General features: G+C 40.6%; 1 protein-coding gene across 1 annotated transcript in view; it reads left to right on the forward strand.

Annotated features, from left to right (window-relative positions):
* LOC136867049 (uncharacterized) overlaps nt 1-17,903 on the forward strand; it is a 717,985-nt gene extending 700,082 nt beyond the window's left edge. The window contains exon 9 of the mRNA XM_067144156.2: nt 17,220-17,903. Coding sequence (XP_067000257.2) covers nt 17,220-17,603 — 384 coding nt within the window. The 3' untranslated portion in view covers nt 17,604-17,903. The remainder of the gene's footprint in view (nt 1-17,219) is intronic.
* Nucleotides 17,904-19,666: the final 1,763 nt, after the last annotated feature.

Consider the following 19,666-nt stretch of genomic DNA (forward strand, 5'->3'; position numbering starts at 1 on the left):
GCATCTCGATTTCCATCTTCCCTCTAGGTTTGGTTGGATTCTTAGTGGGAATAAGTGTGGTACTACAGTGAATCACGTGTCCGTAAACCACGTAAGTATCAATGCAGAATTACTATCTTCCGAGGACAATCTACTCAAGTTTTGGGATCTAGAGACACTAGGGATAAAGGAAGATCAGCAACGAGCACTCACTGCGAGAGAGTCTGCAATCTTGAAAGGCTTTCATGAGTCATTCAAAATGGAAGACGGGAGGAGGGTTGTCTCCCTACCAAGGAAGGAAGAAGTAATACTGCACTCGAATTGCAAGAACGCTGAGAAACGTTTTTATTCCCTGAAGAACAAACTTAATGGAAACAAACAGTTCCGAGAGGTATACCACGCTTTAATGACCGACTACTTTGCGAAGGGACATGTAGAGATAGCCCCCGAGGCTGAATCGGTTACCAACACCTTCTATTTGCCTCGCCATGCCATAAAGAAGCAAAGAGACGGCACGACAAATTGGAGAATAGTTTTTGATGCTTCATCTCACGTAAAGGGTTCTCTATCACTCAATGATGCCCTAGAGGCAAAGCCTAATCTCCTCCCTTGCAAAATTGCCAGGAACCACCGAGGAGACGAAATAGAAGCGCCCCTACCTGTGAATCGCATACAAGCCACTAAACCTTTCACGGTCACAGGAGTAGACTTCGCCGGTCCACTGTATGTCAGGTTGGGGAGCTTGTTACAAAAATCGTATATTGTACTGTTCACTTGCGCCACTACAAGGGCTTTGCACCTGGAATTAACATCGGACATGAGTACTGAAAAATTCATCATGTCGTTCAGACGCTTTTCCAACAGACACGGATTACCTCACACCATCTACTCGGACAATGCGAAGACCTTTCAAGCGGCGAGCAGAGAACTGGCGGAACTTTCTCGGATCCTCACGGACCCACGTACGAGCCAGCATTTCGCCCACAACGGTGTGTCCTGAAAGTTTATTGTTCCACGGGCGCCTTGATGGGGAGGCTGGTGGGAACGAATGGTGGGCACAACAAAACAATGCTTGAGAAAAGTGTTGGGCACGTCTCAAGTGGACGAGGAAACTCTGAGAACAATACTGGCAGAAATAGAAGCCGCCATTCAACAGCAGACCAATTATACAAGGCGGTCCCAATGTACTGACACCAAATCACTTCATAAACGGGGGACTATTACCTAACAGCATTACCCAACGGTCCAGAACCTAGCGTCAACACAGATCTGAGAAAAGAAGCGAGACTAAAGGCAAAAATGCAAGACGACTTCTGGAAGAGGTGGAAGAAGGAGTACCTTTTCGCCCTAAGAAGTTTCCACGAGGTGCGGCAACCAGACAGAAGATCGACGAAGTGCCGGAAGGGGGATGTCGTCCTGCTTCAAGACGATCTGCGTCCACGTCACATATGGCAACGAGCTCGCATCACTGGAGTGAGACCTGGCCGTGACGGGAAGGCGAGGACTCTCGTCCTCCGACTCAGCGATGGAACGGAGATAACCCGACCGGTACAGCTGGTCGTACCATTGGAGATCGACCAGGGTGGGGAGGATGTGGAGGATTAACGATGCCTTTATTTTCTCTGTGTGTGAATTCTTTGCATCTTCTTTGACGTCACTATGTTTTTCTCTTGGTACGAAGTGAAGTGCTATAAAGAAAACTTGTTTTTATATATAAGACAGGAAGCAATACCAGACTTAGCTAGAGGACCCATGGTCGCCAACCAATGCTCCCAAGATGAAAGCCCCTGGGTCCCGTTTTAGTCACCTTTTACGGCAGGTGGGTATACCGTGGATCTATTCTATCGCCCCCACTCATAGAGGGATTGAGACAGTTAGGTAGTAGAGTCTGTTTCTTTATTGCTCTCTTGATTTTATGCTTCGGTGTACTACTCTGTTAAATATTAATGGCCCTGAAGGTGGCTTTCCGTGGTTTTCCAGGAAAATGCTGCGGCTGTACCTTAAATTAAGGCCACGGTCACTTCCACTCCTAGGCTTTTCCTATTCCTTCATCGCCAAAGACCTATCTGTGTCGGTGCGACGTAAAACAAATTGTAAAAAGAAAATTACTTAGGCTAACCGACTTTATGTTAAATTAATTCATTCATTCATGTATTTATTTATTTATTTATTTATTTATTTATTTATTTATTTATTTATTTATTTATTTATTTATTTATTTATTTATTATTCTTTCGAATAACCCATTTGGAGGGTACGATGAATCAACTTTGCTTACTTTTCATTTGTTCAATTTCCTTTGCCTCGAAATTTCCTTCATCCTTCGAGTGTGTCGTTCCTTCTCTTGAGTCCACTTTCTTCTAGTTGTTGGTTTCTTCCGCTCCTGAAACGCTGCCTTTTGAACTGCTTCTCTAAAAAGTGTTCTGTTTTTTATTGTACCTGTTTTAATTCCAGCGTTGTTCATGTCTTTCTCAATTTCAGTGAACCATGTGGGTTTTGATTTGTAACTATTCAGAAGGTTGAAGATGCGCTTGGTTAGTCTGTTGTCATTTATTCTGTAAACGTGTCCAAAAAATTATTTGTAGACTTCTTTTCCTCATTACGTCAGTTAGTTTTTCAATTTTCAAATATAGCTCTCTGTTTGGTCTTAACTTGTATTCTGCATTATTATTTCGTTTAGCTCCCAGTATTTTTCTAAACATTCTTCTTTCAACCTTCTCTAGTTTTGTGAGATCTCCAGTTCTTGTTGGTTTAAGTGTTTCTGCTGCATATAAATTTTCAGGTCTGACTGCTGTTTTGTAGTGTCTCAATTTTGTGTTCCAGGATGAGGATTTTTTGTTGCATACATTGTTTATCATGTGAAACATTTATTCCATTTTGTGTACTCTAGTTTCTGTAGCTGTTTTTCTTTTGTGTCATTTGTTATCCACTATCCTAAGTATTTAAAGCAATTTGTTTAACATATTATGTTGTCATGAATTGTCGTATATTGCGGGGCATCACCGATGTTTGTCGTGAACTTTGTTGTTTCAAATGATATTTGTAGTCCTATTTTAGCTACTTGTTTTTGTAATTCTCTGATTTGTTCTTGAGCATTATCCAGTGAGTCAGTAATTAACGCCATGCCATCTGCAAAAGCTAGACAATCTACAGTGATTTTATTTGGATTTCTTCCTAGTTTAACACCTTTAGTATTGATGGATTTCCTCCATCCTCGAACTATCTTCTCTAATGCGCAGTTGACTTTATTTTAAAAGGTTTTGAGAGTTTGCCCCTAAATTTTACTTTGGGTGTTGTGTTTGTTAACGTTGCTTTAATTATTTCAGTTGTTTTATTATCGAGTCCTAATTCCTTTATAATGTCAATGAGTCCAAAGGCGAGCCGTTTCGATGGCTTTCTTAATGGCAAGCATCAATTCCTGCTCGAAACACGAGTATGGAAAAGAAGGCGCTAACAAATATGATAGGCAGTTGAGTGATCTCCACAAATAAAAGTCCTCGTGGTCAGCCGGAATTTCTTCGCTCGGCTCCATCCAGTCTTGATTATTAGGCTTCCACAAGGAAAGCCTAGATTTATCTGGAGATTTTTTGAAGGGAAGTAACACTATTCCTAGATTTTAGGCTGGACTGAGGCAATTGATAGGCATATAGGTGGTGAGCTTGGATCTTCTCAGCCGTAAGTCGTTTACGATCAGCTTCAACTTCACGACGAATACATGGAGGTACAATTCCAAAATAGTAAATTCCACAGAAGTTGGTTTTAGGCATCCTATGATCAACCGGAAAGCTTCATTCATAGCCGGGTCCACAGTTCTGGCGTGTATAATTACATGGAAAAATAGCTCTTCTTTTTCTGGTACATACTGCAAAATATTCATGATATCATCTTTTTTTTAAATTCAGTGCAACATAGCTCCCAATAAAATAAGGATCAGGTGTTTGGTGTTTTACTCCCTCTGCGGCATTTAGCTATTTTATATAGAGCAATTTTGTACATTGTTTTGGTTTTTCTTTTCTTTTTTTCATGTTTTCTCCTGCCTCGGGTATATGTCCCGTGGGAAAATGAGCATTCCACCACTTGACTATGCCTGAAGCACACAGATGATTTTAAATCCTTACTGAATTAACCTTTCCAGGCTAGCACCCTAACTTGTCATTCATAATCTACTTTTCCATCAGCTCAAATGCTGTTATACAAAAGCAGCCTGGAATGGAGATATAAAGCATTAACACTAACGATTAACCAAATGGTTTAGGATAAAATGGATGGTGAATCCATTATTGAGTATACTATATCCATACATATTCCGTAACATATGTTCAAACACTCTGTATAATAGATAAATAATCCATGATAATCACAGTGAAGAGTTGTTGTGCATCCCTTAGACTGAATGTCAATTTCTTGAGAAATGAGTATCTTTAAAGGATATTTAAACAGAATCATAGTATCATCTAAAGAAGTGAAAAAATCTTTAAACAGAAGGAATGGAAGACTCCCTGGGCCCCATGTGATCAGTATTGCCAGTTCCTGAAATGAAAAGGCACTATATTTCTAACGACAGAAAGCAATATACGATATAACGTAAATGTGAGAGAAAATTCGTATGTAATCACTTTTGTCCCTTAAAGTTCTTCTTCGGTTATAGAGACTGCTATGCATTTAGAGCATTAATATGGACTAATGCAGCTCTTCATAGCTTATTCTATCAGTATTTATTCTCATTCTTCAGCCCAAGTCGCTCTCTCGAAATGGAATGGAATTTCTGAATTTTCGTTCTGTTTCTCTTTTCTTTATTGCATTTACCTGACTGGAAACACTCTCAGCAACAGCATTTGAGTGCAGAAAAGAAAATATGAAAATTGCAATCTCTGCTATATTGCCATTTGGGTTTTCCCTACTGCACTACGTATGATGCTACCACCGAAAAAAAAGTTGACAGCATCTCTCTCACTTCGATCCATTTGTTGTGGTTGTGAAATTTATACTAATATTTATATTGTTGTAATGGTCTCGCTTCTCGGTTGAGTGGTCAACATAGTAGCCTTTAGTTCAGAGGGTCCTGAGTTCGATTCCCGGCTGGGCCAGGGATTTTAGCCGTTCCTGGTTAATTTCTTTGGTTCGGGAACTGGGTACTTGTGTTCGTCTTGATGTACACCTCTTTGTGTATACAGCACATCACACCACCAACCACTACAGATACACACAATAGTGAATAAATCCCTCCACGTAGGTTGGCGCCATGAAGGGCATCCACCCGTAAAACTAAGTTAAATTCACATGAATTGCTTGCCAAAAAATAACTAGGGAAAATCGAGGAAGAAGTAGTATTAGTGAGGAACTCTTCTCCCCTGACTACTTTTACTACAGGTATAGGCCTAACTTTGAAATGGACTGAAATTTAAGCGAGTTGTGGAAAGCTCAAATGCCATCAGAAAGCATACAGTGCGAGCGTGGAAGTTCAAGACAGATGACGCAACAACAGTAGATTCAGCGAGTAGGCACAAAACACAGCAGTGCAGCAGGTACAGTTTGTCGACGAACAAAAGAATAGGTTCAAATTATAGTAAATATTCTCTTCCAACTGTTTTTATTCAACAAACTCAATCGTAGTACAACGGAATAAAGGACAAAAGCTAACATTTGGTATATATTTACGTATATTCTGTATTCAAGTCATAAAAGTAATTAATAGTAATAATATAAAATTACATTATCTTTAGCACTGGAAAAAGAAACACAGATGGAAATACTTATTATTTCTGTGTTATACGTGTAATTATATCTGATTATTTTAATAATAATAATAATAATAATAATAATAATAATAATAATAATAATAATAATAATAATAATAATAATGAAATGAAATGTCGTATGGCTTTTAGTGCCGGGATATCCCAGGACGGGTTCGGCTCACAAGGTGCAGGTCTTTCTATTTTACTCCCGTAGGCGACCTGCGCGTCGTGATGAGGATGAAATGATGATGAAGACAACACATACACCCAGCCCACGTGCCATTGGAATTAACCAATTAAGGTTAAAATTCCCGACCCGGCCGGGAATCGAACCCGGGACCCTCTGAACCGAAGGCCAGTACGCTGACCGTTCAGCCAACGAGTTGGACAATAATAATAATAATAATAATAATAATAATAATAATAATAATAATAATAATAATAATAATAATATCCATAAACGTAAACCACATCCTGAGTTGTGCTTGAAATTGTAGCAAGTAATAAATGTTATCACCTCTGGTTTAGTAGTAGTAGTAGTAGTAGTAGCAGTAATACAGCCATAATAAAAAGCAAGTTATATTCCCCTTAGAGCATGGTGCAAAAATACGCAGCCAATATTGACACAGTGCCGTCTTACAACTGACGTGGCGAGAGAATCAACCCTGGAGCTCTTAGCACCAAGAGTTTTTGGGCACAGGCTCGTGGCAAAATGAGAGCGAAAGTCACCAGTGGCCGATTTTTCACAACGCTGCCTTAAGCCACGGGACAAAAATGCCAATTTGGAATTAAGCCATTTTATTTTTCGCGCAGTGCATTGATCATTCGAGACACTGCTACATAGCACGCGTTGAAATTCAATATTTTGATTTTTAATGGATAAGAAAGTGTAAGAGAACTCGCCTCCCTACTTGTCTATCAATGAATGTGGAGGTCCTTTTATGGAGTGATCACTGTTATTGCTATAATTAATGTAATCTTTATCGGTGATCTCCTAAACAGACGTTCAAATTTCAAGTTAAGAAGGAGAATGGGTCGGGCCAGTGGCTGTCAGTCGGGACGCCACCGTATGGGTTTCTCTTGAATTATGGATCCAGGCTACCCGCTCGCAGGCAAGTACGTGTGACTACCAAGGACACCAGCTATAGCAACGTAACTTCTGTGTGCCCTATCAAGAAATACAAACACATAATGTGCAAGAAGACATGGTGAAACTGAGTAAATCAGTAGCTGCAATCTCCACCTCCAATGTAGAGGAGAACTATCGTCATGTTGATCTAACCAAAATAAAAGTGTGTGTGTTTTTAAATTTCTGGCGAACCATTTAGTGATTTATTTGTTACGATGTGCACATTACTGCGTTACTTTTCTATGAGCGGTCGCTTTTCCGGAGTAAAACTATTTTGACATAGTTCAAGTGGTATTTAACGTAGTGAAATATCCGTGGAGCGCAGCATATTAAGTGGTTGGGATAACGCAACAACATAACAGCCGCTTCGTTGGAAAATTTTGAGCAGAATCTCGAGGCCAAAACGCTTCCCATTTCACATAATATAACTGTGAAACTTTAATAAAACATACAAAAGCCACGCGGGACTTAGGAGATTGTCTCGAAAATGAAACTGTGCCGAATATTAACGGTACGCCACTGCTGATTTCTAATCTACAATACACTCTCTTGTGAATATTGCTGTTGTATGAAGATGTTTTCTTGTTGCTTATTTTTATGGAGGGCTAAGTCCACTAGAAAACTTGAATTTGTGTTTGTAAAATTTCCGGCAATCTCTTGCTTTTTTCTGTGGTCTTAGTGAAAAATTTGCGAGACTATGATAAACCAGAGAGAAAAGACTCAGCACTGGGCAGAAATATATAGAAAATAATAGGGAAACCAATCGCCTTACTACAAGTAAATTCTAGCCTTTATGTACCAGTTCCATGGCTGGCTGAATGAATTCAATATATTTAGGCTCTATTTAAAGTGCTAGGGACATCTTAGTCATAAACCTCGTTTACAAGGTGTTGGACACGCTCTAGTGCCACTAAATTGACAAAATGTGCTTCGAAATTCGCCAGGAATGTTGAAACACTGCGAAATTGACGTGTAATGCTGCGAGCATTAAAAATGAAGTTCCTAGTGATGTTTTGAAATTGAATATTGACCGGACAAGTTGGCCATGCGGGTAAGGGCGCGCAGCTATAAGCTTGTGTTCGGAAGATAGTGGGTTCGAAACCGACTGTCTGCAGTCCTAAAGATGGTTTTCCGTGGTTTCCCATTTTTCACACCAGGCAAATGCTTATGCTGTACCTTAATTAAAGCCACGGCCGTTTCCTTCCAATTCCGTTTCTTATCCCATCATCACCATAAAACCTACTGTATCTGTGCCGATGTGTGTTTGACAGCTGAGGGACAATATTTTGAACATCAAATGTAATTCCATGTAGGTTTTAGACTAATTGTTTCACTAGATATAGATTTCTGTAAGTGTGATTTGCCGCGAGTAGTGGGGAGGAAAAGCGCGCATTATATCGGCTAGCGACAGAGTGTCGTTGCGCCAGTCGTGCCATGCTCTGAATGGTGCTGCGGAGCGAGCCAGAAAAAAGACCCTATATTATCTGCCATGTGTGATCACTAATTCAGCATAAAATACAGATAGACAGAAGTGTCCTGGAATCCAGTGATAGTACATTTGACCGTCAGGCAATGTTAGCCCCCAAAGGAAGGTATAAGAAAATTTAATAATAATAATAATAATAATAATAATAATAATAATAATAATAATAATAATAATAATAATAATAATAATTGTTTTGCGTCCCACTAACTACTCTTTTACGGTTTTCGGAGACGTCGAGGTGCCGGAATTTAGTCCCGCAGGAGATCTTTTACGTCCCAGTAAATCAACTGACACGAGGCTGACGTATTTGAGCACTTTCAAATACAACCGGACTGAGCTAGGATCGAACCTGCCAAGTTGGGGTCAGAAGGCCCACGCCTTAACCGTCTGAGCCACTCAGCCCGGCATAAGAAAATTTACTGTATGTATGTATGTATGTATGTATGTATGTATGTATGTATGTATGTATGTATGTATGTATGTAGAGTGGGGTTTCTGTGTTCGTCGTGTAATACACATCTTCATTTACATACAACAGTTCACAATAGCCGTGTTGAAACACCTGATGTCGTGAGATCTCCGAAGTTAAGCAACATAGGGCGTGGTAAAGATCTGGATGGGTTGCCACGCGCTGTTGGTGGGGGTAAGAGAATGGAGGAGCGGAAAGGAGCTGGCCACCCTACCGTATGTAAACTCCGGCTCAGGCACACCTGTGCGGAGGTTCGGACCTGCCTTCGGGCAGAATAAACCTTTACCTTACCTTCACAATACAAACCAATACATACACAGATACGTACACATGTCATAGTGAATACATCCCGCCGCAATATTACTGTCACCATATGTTTTCTTGCAGGTAGTTTAAAAATTAGTTTCGGCAGGCTGAAGAGGTTAGCAGTTATAAAATGGATATAAACTAACAGAGGAAACCCATTTGCACTTTCTCAAGGAAGACATCAGCCAAGTTGATCTTCTTTCTTTAGTACTATATGCAGTAATAAATTAAGTAGACTACATTATTTTAAGAGTTGGGTTCTACTACGCAGGAAAACATATTTTAGGTGTTGTAAATCACTTTTCGAAAATCAGATAACTTTCACTGAGCTGTACAGTTTCTCCTCATAAATACTTGGCACATGCGGTACGAGATGTCGGAATAATCAGACGGCATGGACGTGCTGCGTGGGTATTGAAGTCCTAAGCCTTGCTTGTCAGTAGAGTAGATCAGAACCACACAGATTATGGGCGTCTTCAAGGAAACTGAGATCAAGCTGGCCTTGTGGGAGTAGACTAACTTCACAAATATTCTACTACTAGCAAGATACCCGTGCTTCGCTACGGTATTATACTGAAATTTATAATTGAATGCTTATTGTTTTAGATATATAATCCGCCGAAATTCGCGATCTGACTCGTTCTCTGCGAGAATCCACCAAAATTCCCGATCTATTATTTTACGGCACGTTTCCTCCCATTTTTAAATCTTCTTTTCCAGCAGTCGATTTCGTACTTCCCGGGTTAGGCTCAGGTATTCCTCCAGGTCAGTTGGGTCCGTAAATCTTTGCCATCTTTTCCTATAATATTTTTAATACGGATATAATCCTTCAGGAGATCCAGCGTGCTGTCATACTGGGTGCCTTGGCGGCACTGAACCCGCGACCGGACTGCATTCTTAGTCATTACCCGTCCAGGAGCCGTTTCCATCGCGGTCCGCAATTTGACGACGGTCCGGAATATTATTATTATTATTATTATTATTACTATTATGTGTTGCTGGAATGGCTGATGACAGGGAAAACCGGAGTATCGGAGAAAAACCCGTCCCGCCTCCGTTTTGTCCAGCACGAATGCCACATGGAGTGACCGGGATTTGAACCACGGAACCCAGCTGTGAGAGGCCGGCGCGCTGCCGCCTGAGCAACGGAGGATCCTTATAAGTACATTAATAACAGTAAAATCAATTGGTCTCACCTCCTTCTACACCCCACCGCCGTTAAGTTTATTTACAGCCACCCCCCCCCCCCCCCCGAAAAAGAATTAAAAGGATACTTGTTTCTTTATGTTTAAGGGAGATTCCAAACACCAATGTTCACGCCTATTACCTTCAGTTTTGAGATATAAGTATCCACATAAAAATAATTTACTTTTTTTCACTTCATTTCACAATAATCTCTCCTCCCCCTAAATGAATTTTCCCGCAAATAATACTTGTTTCTTTAATAGTAAAGGATCTTCTAAATACCAATTATCACGACTCTAACTTCTTCAGTTTTTGATTTATGTGTCCTCATGAAAGGAATTCAACTCCTTTACACTCCCGCCCTCCAAGATGGTTTCCCCACCAAAACGCCTTTTTCTTTGTTTTTAAAGGAGATCCAAATACGAATTTTCACGTCTGTAACAACTTTAGTATTAGATGTATGTATTCTCATACAATTAAGTCAACTAGTGTTTCAATTCTTTCACCCCCCCCCCCCCTCCCCTTCATTGGATTTTCCGAGAATACGTGTTTCTTTACTTTTAAAGCAGATTGCAAATATCAAATTTCACGTCTGTAACATCTTCATTTTTGAGATATCAGTAGCCTAATTAAAAGAATTCATCACCATTTTCAGTCACTTTTACCCCCGCCCTCCACCCAAGTGGTATTTCCGAAAACTAAAAATACACTTTTCTTTATGTTTAATGGAGATAAAAAATACCATTTTTCATTTCTGTAACATGTTAAGTTTTTTAGATATCCGTAAAAATTCTCATTTTAAAATTTCACCCCTTTTGGGTTCCCTTTAAGTAGAGTTTCCAAAAACAAATAACCTATATTTCTTTACATTTACAGGAGATTTACACCCACTTTTTACGTCTGTAACATTTTACGATTCCAAGATATTCTGTAGATATAGTCTTTCAAAAAATTCACCCCAGTTTGTCACTCCTGTTTAACCGCCATTAATTGGCTTTCCAAAAAACTAAAAAATACGTGTTCCTTTCTTTTTTAGAGGAGATTCTAACCACCAATTTTTACATCTGTAAATTTTAAAGTTTTAAGATGTAGACACACTCATTTTTAAAAATTCACCCCCGTTTTCACCCCCCAATATTTGGATTTTCCAAAAACGAAAAAATACCTGTTTCTTTACTTTTAAAGTAGATCCAAAATACCAATTTTCAGGTCTGTAATATCTTCAGGTTCTGAAATATAAGTATCCTCATGAAAGGCATTCAACCCATTATTCACCCTTTTACACCCTTCCTATTGGGATTTTCCGAAAACAAAAGAATACGTGTTTCTTTATTTTTAAAGGAGATTCCAAATACCAATTTTTACATCTATAAACTTAAATATTTTGAGATATAGATACACTCATTTTAAAAAATCACCCCATTTTCACCCCCCCCCATTAATTGTATTTTCCACAAACAAAAAAATACGTGTTTATTTATTTTTAAAGGAGATCCCAAACACCAATTTTCAGGTCTGTAATATCTTCAGGTTCTGAAATATAAGTAGACTCATGAAATGCATTCGACCCCTTTTTCAACCTTTTTCACCCTTCCTATTAGGATTTTCCGAAAACAAAATATACGTGTTTCTTTATCTTTAATGGAGATTCTAAATACTTATTTTTACACCTATAACCTTTAAAAGTTTTGAGATATAGATACACTCATTTTAAAATATTACCCCTCTTTTACCCCCCTTAATTGGGTTTTCCAGAAACAAAAAAATACGCCTTTCTTTAGATTAAAGGAGATCCCAAACACCAATTTTCAGGTCTATAATATCTTCAGTTTCTGAGATATAAGTAGCCTCATTAAAGGCATTCAACCCCTTTTTCACCCCTTTTCACACCTCCTATTGCGATTTTCCGAAAACAAAAAAATACGTGTTTCTTTATTTTTAATGAAGATTCTAAATACCAATTTTTACATCTGCAAACTTTAAAAGTTTTGAGATATAGATTCACTAATTTTAAAAATTCACCCCCTTTTCACCCTCCCATTAATTAGATTTTCCGAAAACAAAAAAATACGCGTTTCTTTATTTTTAAACGAGATCAAAAGTACCAATTTTCATGTCTGTAATATCTTCAGTTTCTGAGATATAAGTACCGGTATCCTGATTAAAGGCATTCAACACATTTTCCCCCATTTTCACCCTTTTTCACCCCTCCTATTGGGATTTTCTGAAAACAAAAAAATACGTGTTTCCTTATTTTCAAAGAAGATTCTAAATACCAATTTTTACATTTGTAAACTTTTAAAGTTTTGAGATATAGGTGCACTCATTTTAAAATTTCACCCCCCCTTTTCACCCCGTTAGCAACGGAATATCCAAAAATCCTCTCTTAGCGAGCACCTACATCTTAATATGAATGTATCCCCAAAATTTAATTTCATTATGTCCAGTAGTTTTGGCTCGGCGATGATGAATCAGTCAGTCAGTCAGGACAAGCTATTTTATATATATATAGAGATTACTCAGTTGGCTGTTGGTAGGTCTATCTCCAAATTGAAACAGCGCCAGTTGTCCTGAGATAACCACATGGCCTGTGGAAAACGCTCCTCGGAGTCGACATGGTTCTCCACTAAATAATTGGTGAATAGAGCAGCCGATCGGACATAGAGCAGTCTGCAAATGCATGTTGTAACCCGCTGAGAGGCAATAAACACAATCAACCTTGTGCGCTATTTGACAATGCGACCGCGATGTTTAAATTAACCGTGTGACCATTTGAAAGGGCAACACAAGATAGCTTCAAAAAAATAATGTAATAAGAATTCCCACGGACAAAAATTATTTTACAGACAGATACAAGGCTACACAGTTTTCCTGCTCATTGTCTGAATGGTCAGCGTACAGACCTTCGGTTCAGAGGGCCCTGGAGAATTTTAACCTTTTCTGGTTAATTCCTCTTTCTCGGGAGTTGCGTGTTCATGTTCGTCTGTATTTACGTACAACACCACACACACACACACACACACGCACTCACGCGCGCGATAGTGAGTACTTGCGTCCACATAGGGTTAAATCCATACATGTAACGATCCCAGGGAATTGGGAAAAGGACACGAAGAAGAATATATGTAAGGATAAGTACTAGTAGGGCACTGTTACACATTACTACTCGTATTCAGCATAGTCACCATTCTTGTCCAAGCACTTGTTCCAACGGTACACGAAGGCTTCGATGCCGGCATCAAAGATTTCTACGTCCAGTCCTTGAAACCTCGTCATGGTGGACTGCTGAGCGGCCGTATCGTCGTGGAATCGCTTCTTCAACGGTCAGAAGAGATGGAAATGGCTAGGTGGTACATGGGAGCTGCAGGGAGGATAGTCCAGTATCTCCCTATGGAAGAACCGTAACTGTTCACATGTGCTGTTGGTTGCCTGTTAAGAGAAATCCAGGTCTTTTTCTGCGGATTGCTACCCGCAAACGCTCCAGTGTGTTCCATTGAAGTTCTCGCAATTTCCTCCTTAACGATCGTCGACTCAAACGTCAAGCAGGACCGTCCGTCGGCTCGACTGCTGTCCAGTAGCAGATGGCTCATATACGACTGTCTGTGACAGACTCGATTGTCGCAGTGTAGACTTCAAAAGCGTGCCGGGCGTTAACGAGGAAATTGTGAGAACTATAATTGGCAGCATTCACTGTCGCTCCCCTGGTGAGGAAATCTACCAACTAGACCAACCTCTCTTCAGTCCCGACCTGGCACCCAATGATTTCCATATCATAGGATCGTTGTAGAAACACGTGGATGGTAAGCGATTCAACGAAGATACAACCGTTCAGTATGCCATCATGACGTGGCTTCAGGGACTGGACGCAGATTTCTTCCACGCTGGCAACGGTGGCTTGGTTTACCGTTGGAACAAGTGGTTCGGCAAGAATGGCGACTACGTCGACGAGTGGTGCGTATCAGTACCCTACTACAGTGTATCCTTATATGTCTGTAAAATAAAGCGTGTCTATGCGAGCTCTTATTACATTATTTTTGGAAGCGCTTTTTGACTCGGAAATTTGTGTTCAGTGTACCCCTCTGCTAATTACTTTATTAAACTTAAATTAGTTGTGTCAAAGAAAGGAGTCTCTGAGCATTGTCCTCACATAAATAAAATGCATTACTGTACAATGTAAAATGTCTTCAAGAGTCTTTGGAATATGTTGAAAACGTTGGGGTAAAAAACGTAAGTTACGGATATTGAGCAACAAACATACGACAGAGAGAGACGTAGAATGTGGTATACATTTAAAAGCGTATATTTTGGAGTAGTGGAGATTTTTCAAAATTGGCCAAGTTAAGAAAATATATTCTATAAGAAAAAAGGAAAGTTGCAATATTTTTGCCGATAAATATGTACATCTCCTTTAGCTGAAAAGTTGGTATGTTAACCATCTTTGTAGATGATCCCGTTATCTCGAACACCACAATAAGGTTGAGAAGCCACACCAGTTGGAGATATGAAGCTCGAAACCCAGCGCTAACAATAGTTATAACAACAGTGTGTCACCCGACATATACCTTTTCTTGGAAAGTCCTGCGTCTTTCAAACGCAAACTAATGAGCCTCTGAAGATACTTAACTTCGTAGCAGAAGTCTTCTTCCCCGTTTCATGTTCTGGTTAAAATAATGTTTACTCCGTGTTACGTATGAATAATATATTGTTTTCAGTTTATAGACATTACGTTCTTTGTTAATGAACAGTTCTTATTCTGTGTCACTTTATATCAATAAAACGTATACGTAGATCTGCCCGCTAACGGGCGAGTTGGCCGTGCGGTTAGAGTCATGCAGCTGTGAGCTTGCATCCGGGAGGTAGTGGGTTCGAGTTCCACTGTCGGCAGCCCTGAAGATAGTTTCCCTTGGTTTCTCATTTTCACACCAGGCGAATGCTGGGGCTGTACCTTAATGAAGGCCACGGCTGCTTCCTTCCCCTCCTAGGCCTTCCCTATCCTATCGTCGCCATAAGACCTATCTGTGTCGGTGCGACGTAAAGCAACTAGCAAAAAAAATCTCTCCGCTACCCGGAAAAGCATAAAATCATGGATATGTTTTTGGGCTTTGAGTACGTGAGAGCGAGTATAGACTTTGGAATATTCCCCTCTTAGTAGCCTCTTACGGCATGCAGGGTACATATCATGCATCCTTCCACTTCACCCACAAGGGAGAAAAAGAGGTCCTATATATCGAAAAATATGTCGCACCATAATCCACGGCTAACACTTTAAGGTACAGCCCCGGCACTTGCATGATATGGAAGTGGGAAAATAGGGAAAACCATCTTCAGGGCTGCCGACAGTGGGATCTGCGCCCGCAAAAATCTGAAATGTTGTCTTTTAGTGCCGGGAGTGTGCGAGGACAACTTCGGCTCGCCAGGTGCAGGTCTTTTGATTTGACTCCCGTAGGCGACCTGCGCGTCGTGATGAGAATGAAATGATGATGAAGACGACTCATACACCCAGCCCCCGTACCAGCGAAATTAACCAATGATGGTTAAAATTTACGACCCTGCCGGGAATCGAACCCGGGGCCCCTGTGACCAAAGGCCAACACGCTAACCATTTAGCCATGGAGCCGGACCGCAAATCCCTAATACAAGCTTATAGCTACACCAGACCTGTACAAACAGCCACTATCTTCTCAATTGTGGCCTTGCATTTGACCTATCTTTGCTGCATTGGCACACAAGCAGACGTTCGTTAGTCTACGTAACCGATCATAGACATGCAAAACGAATGCAAGAGCTCGATAAAATCCAGATAGTTGATTTATTTTCAACAGGTCATTCATAGCAAACTTTTGTCGAGCAGTTATGTATCATAATAATGTTATTGGTCTTTCGTCGTACTACCGAGCTCGATAGCTGCAGTCGCTTAAGTGCGGCCAGTATCCAGTAATCGGGAGATAGTGGGTTCGAACCCCACTGTCGGCAGCCCTGAAGATGGTTTTCCGTGGTTTCCCATTTTCACACCAGGCAAATGCTGGGGCTGTACCTTAATTAAAGCCACAGCCACTTTCTTCCATTCCTATGCCTTTCCTATCCCATCGTCGCCATACGACATATCTGTGTCGGTGCGACGTAAAGCAAATAGCAAAAAAAAAAAAAAGAAAAAAATAGCTTTCGTCGTACTGTACTTGTAGATTTCCGGAGAGACTGATGGCGAACATTTGCCTCACAGGAGTTCTTTCACGTGCTGGTGACATGAGGCTGGCGTATTTGAGTACCTCCAAACACCGCCGGACTGCGTCGGGATCGAACCGGACAATCTGAGCTCAGAAGACCAGCGGTCTATCATCTGAGCCATTCAGTCCGATAAGTCAAGGTAGTATGTCTTAAGTGCAGAGAATGATTGGTATCGTAGCGATTGTCGTCGTGTTACCACGCCACGTCTGGAATGGTATCTCTAAACAGTGGGTCGCAGGCAACATCTAATGCAATGTCTCTTTAGATCGAAATTCATCCCAGCTGCAGGGGTTCATGTTTCAGATCAAACTGTACGTTGAAGTTTGTATGCAGTTGAGCTCCTCCTGCCACTCTTCGGGAGCTTACCGGTGCGGCCATAGAGGAGTAGGAATGTTTACCACTAGAACAATTTGATGATCCGATACTGAGCAAGCCTGATAAGATGCAAGAACTAATTCTTTTGCAAGGACGACACACCCATTACTATTGCCATTACTCTCCTGTATGATTAATATCTCACACAAGTTTGCATATTGAAGTATGTGAGTCATTGGTCAAAATTGTTTGCGCTTTTGTGTTCAGTACTAGTGCACAGTTGTAAATGGGAAGAATATGGCATCAATAAAATCAAACCTATGGTATTCGTAACTTTTGGTGAGGTGTCAATTTGTACAACTAATTTTCGTTATCTTCTCGTTTCAGGTACCAATTGTCAACACTGAAGAGTGTCGAGATGTGTATGAAGACTACCTTATCACTGGTAACATGTTCTGCGCAGGCTACAAACGAGGTCGTATGGATTCCTGTGCTGGGGACTCCGGAGGCCCATTGCTCTGCAGAGAGAACCACCGTTGGACAGTATTCGGTATTACGAGTTTTGGTGAAGGCTGTGGGAAGAAGGGCAAGTATGGTATCTACACGCGTCTACCCAACTACGTCAAGTGGATACAGCGTGTGATCCGAGGCGATAACAGCGCCCCTTCGCAACAGTACCGCACTGCTTCTGCCAATAACCACCATTATCAGAACACAGCCTTAGCGGCTCCACAGACGTACGGTCGATACGGACGACGAAGATCAGGATGATCTGCTAAAGACTTGTCGTTAGAACGCGGTGTAAAATATCAAAAAGAAAATTCTATATCGAAGAACTGCAACAAGACGCGAACTTTCTAGTTCCTTCAAGCAGATCAGATATAGTTCGTAACAATCACGACGATACGTATTGCTTTTCATCGCTGAATTCATCTGTATATACGAACATCGAACATGTTGAAAAGTTCATTCGAAGATTATATATTGGAAGAAGACTTGCCTTTCGTTCGCCACTAGACAGTACCTTTACTCTGAAAGGTCCTGGTCGTTAGTGGTCAACCAACCAATCAATCAACCATCAGTTATCTGCATTTAGGACTGTCGCCCAGGTGACAGATACCCTAACAACTGTATACCTAGCTTTTTCTTCAAATTTTTCAGTGAACATTGAAATGTATCTAGCATTTCCCTTAATAATTTATTCCAATCCCTTACTCCTCGCCCTATAAATGAATAGTTGCCCCAATTCGTCCTCTGATGTCTTAAATGGTGTCAAACCATCCACCTCAGAAAGATGCCACGGACCGAAATAAACTATAGTCAGAAAGTGCAACATATCGACGGTAATTTGGATGTCGATTCATCAGATTTCTAAATTATCTGTTGAATTATTTTTTCCCACTGTACTAGAGCAGGTTGGATTTACGACCTTGAAACTCTGACGTGAATCGACCGTTACATAGCTCGCGGAGTACGGTACCTATCTGTATTTCGTTGTGTGTTTTAATGTCAACAACACACACTACTTCAGCGTTAGATATACTAGTCAACTTGCATCAATGGCACAGTGAAGCTCATGCACTATCGTTTCGTAATAAGACATGAAAATCATTTGGATAATAACTTGTTATTGTTGACATTAGAGCACAGATCGAAATGCAGACAAGTACGTAACGGACATTTCACATCATAGTTTGAATATCCACATGATGTTTACAATTTTAATCCGGTCAGGAATGGAATGAATGAAGCCCCCATCTAGTGGCGAGTTTCAAAGTCGTATATTCAACCTGGTCATCCTCGTACTAGAGCACTGTATTGCTGCAACACAACGCGATTTCTCTTGATTAATGCCAGTAGCGTCATCTCAAAACGTCGTAAAACCGATCCAGTTGCTGATAGTAGAGCTCATCACAAACTGTATGGTTACTCGGAACCAAATCAAAGTGAGCAACTCGTTCAGAATTACTTCTCCAAATACAAAACAATCACCCTTTATGTGAAAAGGACTTTGACAAACTACTGATTGAGCTTCTTCTCCATTAGATATCCACTGCTTTCTCAGATTTACGTGAAAAACCGTTTCTCAACCTGGTAACTTCCACTGTATTCTTGAGAAGTAATTTGCAGATCAGCCCATATGCGCTATGGTGAGCTGAAGGAGAAAGCTTAGCAACTGTATCTTTGAAAACGGACATGCTTGCTGACAAATCACACTTGCTGGCAAGAGGCAATTCTTCAAACACCACACAGAATGTTTTTAATAAGTAACTGGTGTCCTGAGCAGATTTGTCTTCAGGCTAGAATTTCCTGAATGAATGTTGACGCATTCTGATACTAGCTACTCCTTGGCCTTCTATTTCTTGTAGTTCTTTTGTTGCTGACTTTCACGTAAACGTTTTCTCCCGACTAATCGAAGCAGCATCTGAATTGACCTTTTTTATTGGGCCGGTATCTTTAAATATGGAATTGTTTTTGAGATTCCACATAGCTACAATTAAAACCATGCTCTCCTGTGAAGGGCTTCATCCTTACTCCGACGTCGTGACGATCCCATTCCACTCGATGTCTCCAGCAAAACCCTCTGTCGAAAGGTCTTTTACCATCAGACTGTCCAGTCAGAGCTCGGTTTATTAGACCATTGTTACGACAAATATGTACAAACCATCTCTACTACTGCTACTGCTACTACTACTGCTGCTGCTGCTGCTGCTGCTGCTGCTGCTACATTGGTTTCATGCCATACCCTGAAGGTGTATGGCGGATCTCGTACAAGGTGACGCCTCCTCTCAGGCAAAGGAGTGGTGGAGGAGATGTACGGTGAAAATTAGGGT

Source organism: Anabrus simplex, chromosome 1 (assembly GCF_040414725.1).
Source record: "Anabrus simplex isolate iqAnaSimp1 chromosome 1, ASM4041472v1, whole genome shotgun sequence".
Taxonomy (NCBI): Eukaryota; Metazoa; Arthropoda; class Insecta; order Orthoptera; family Tettigoniidae; genus Anabrus; species Anabrus simplex.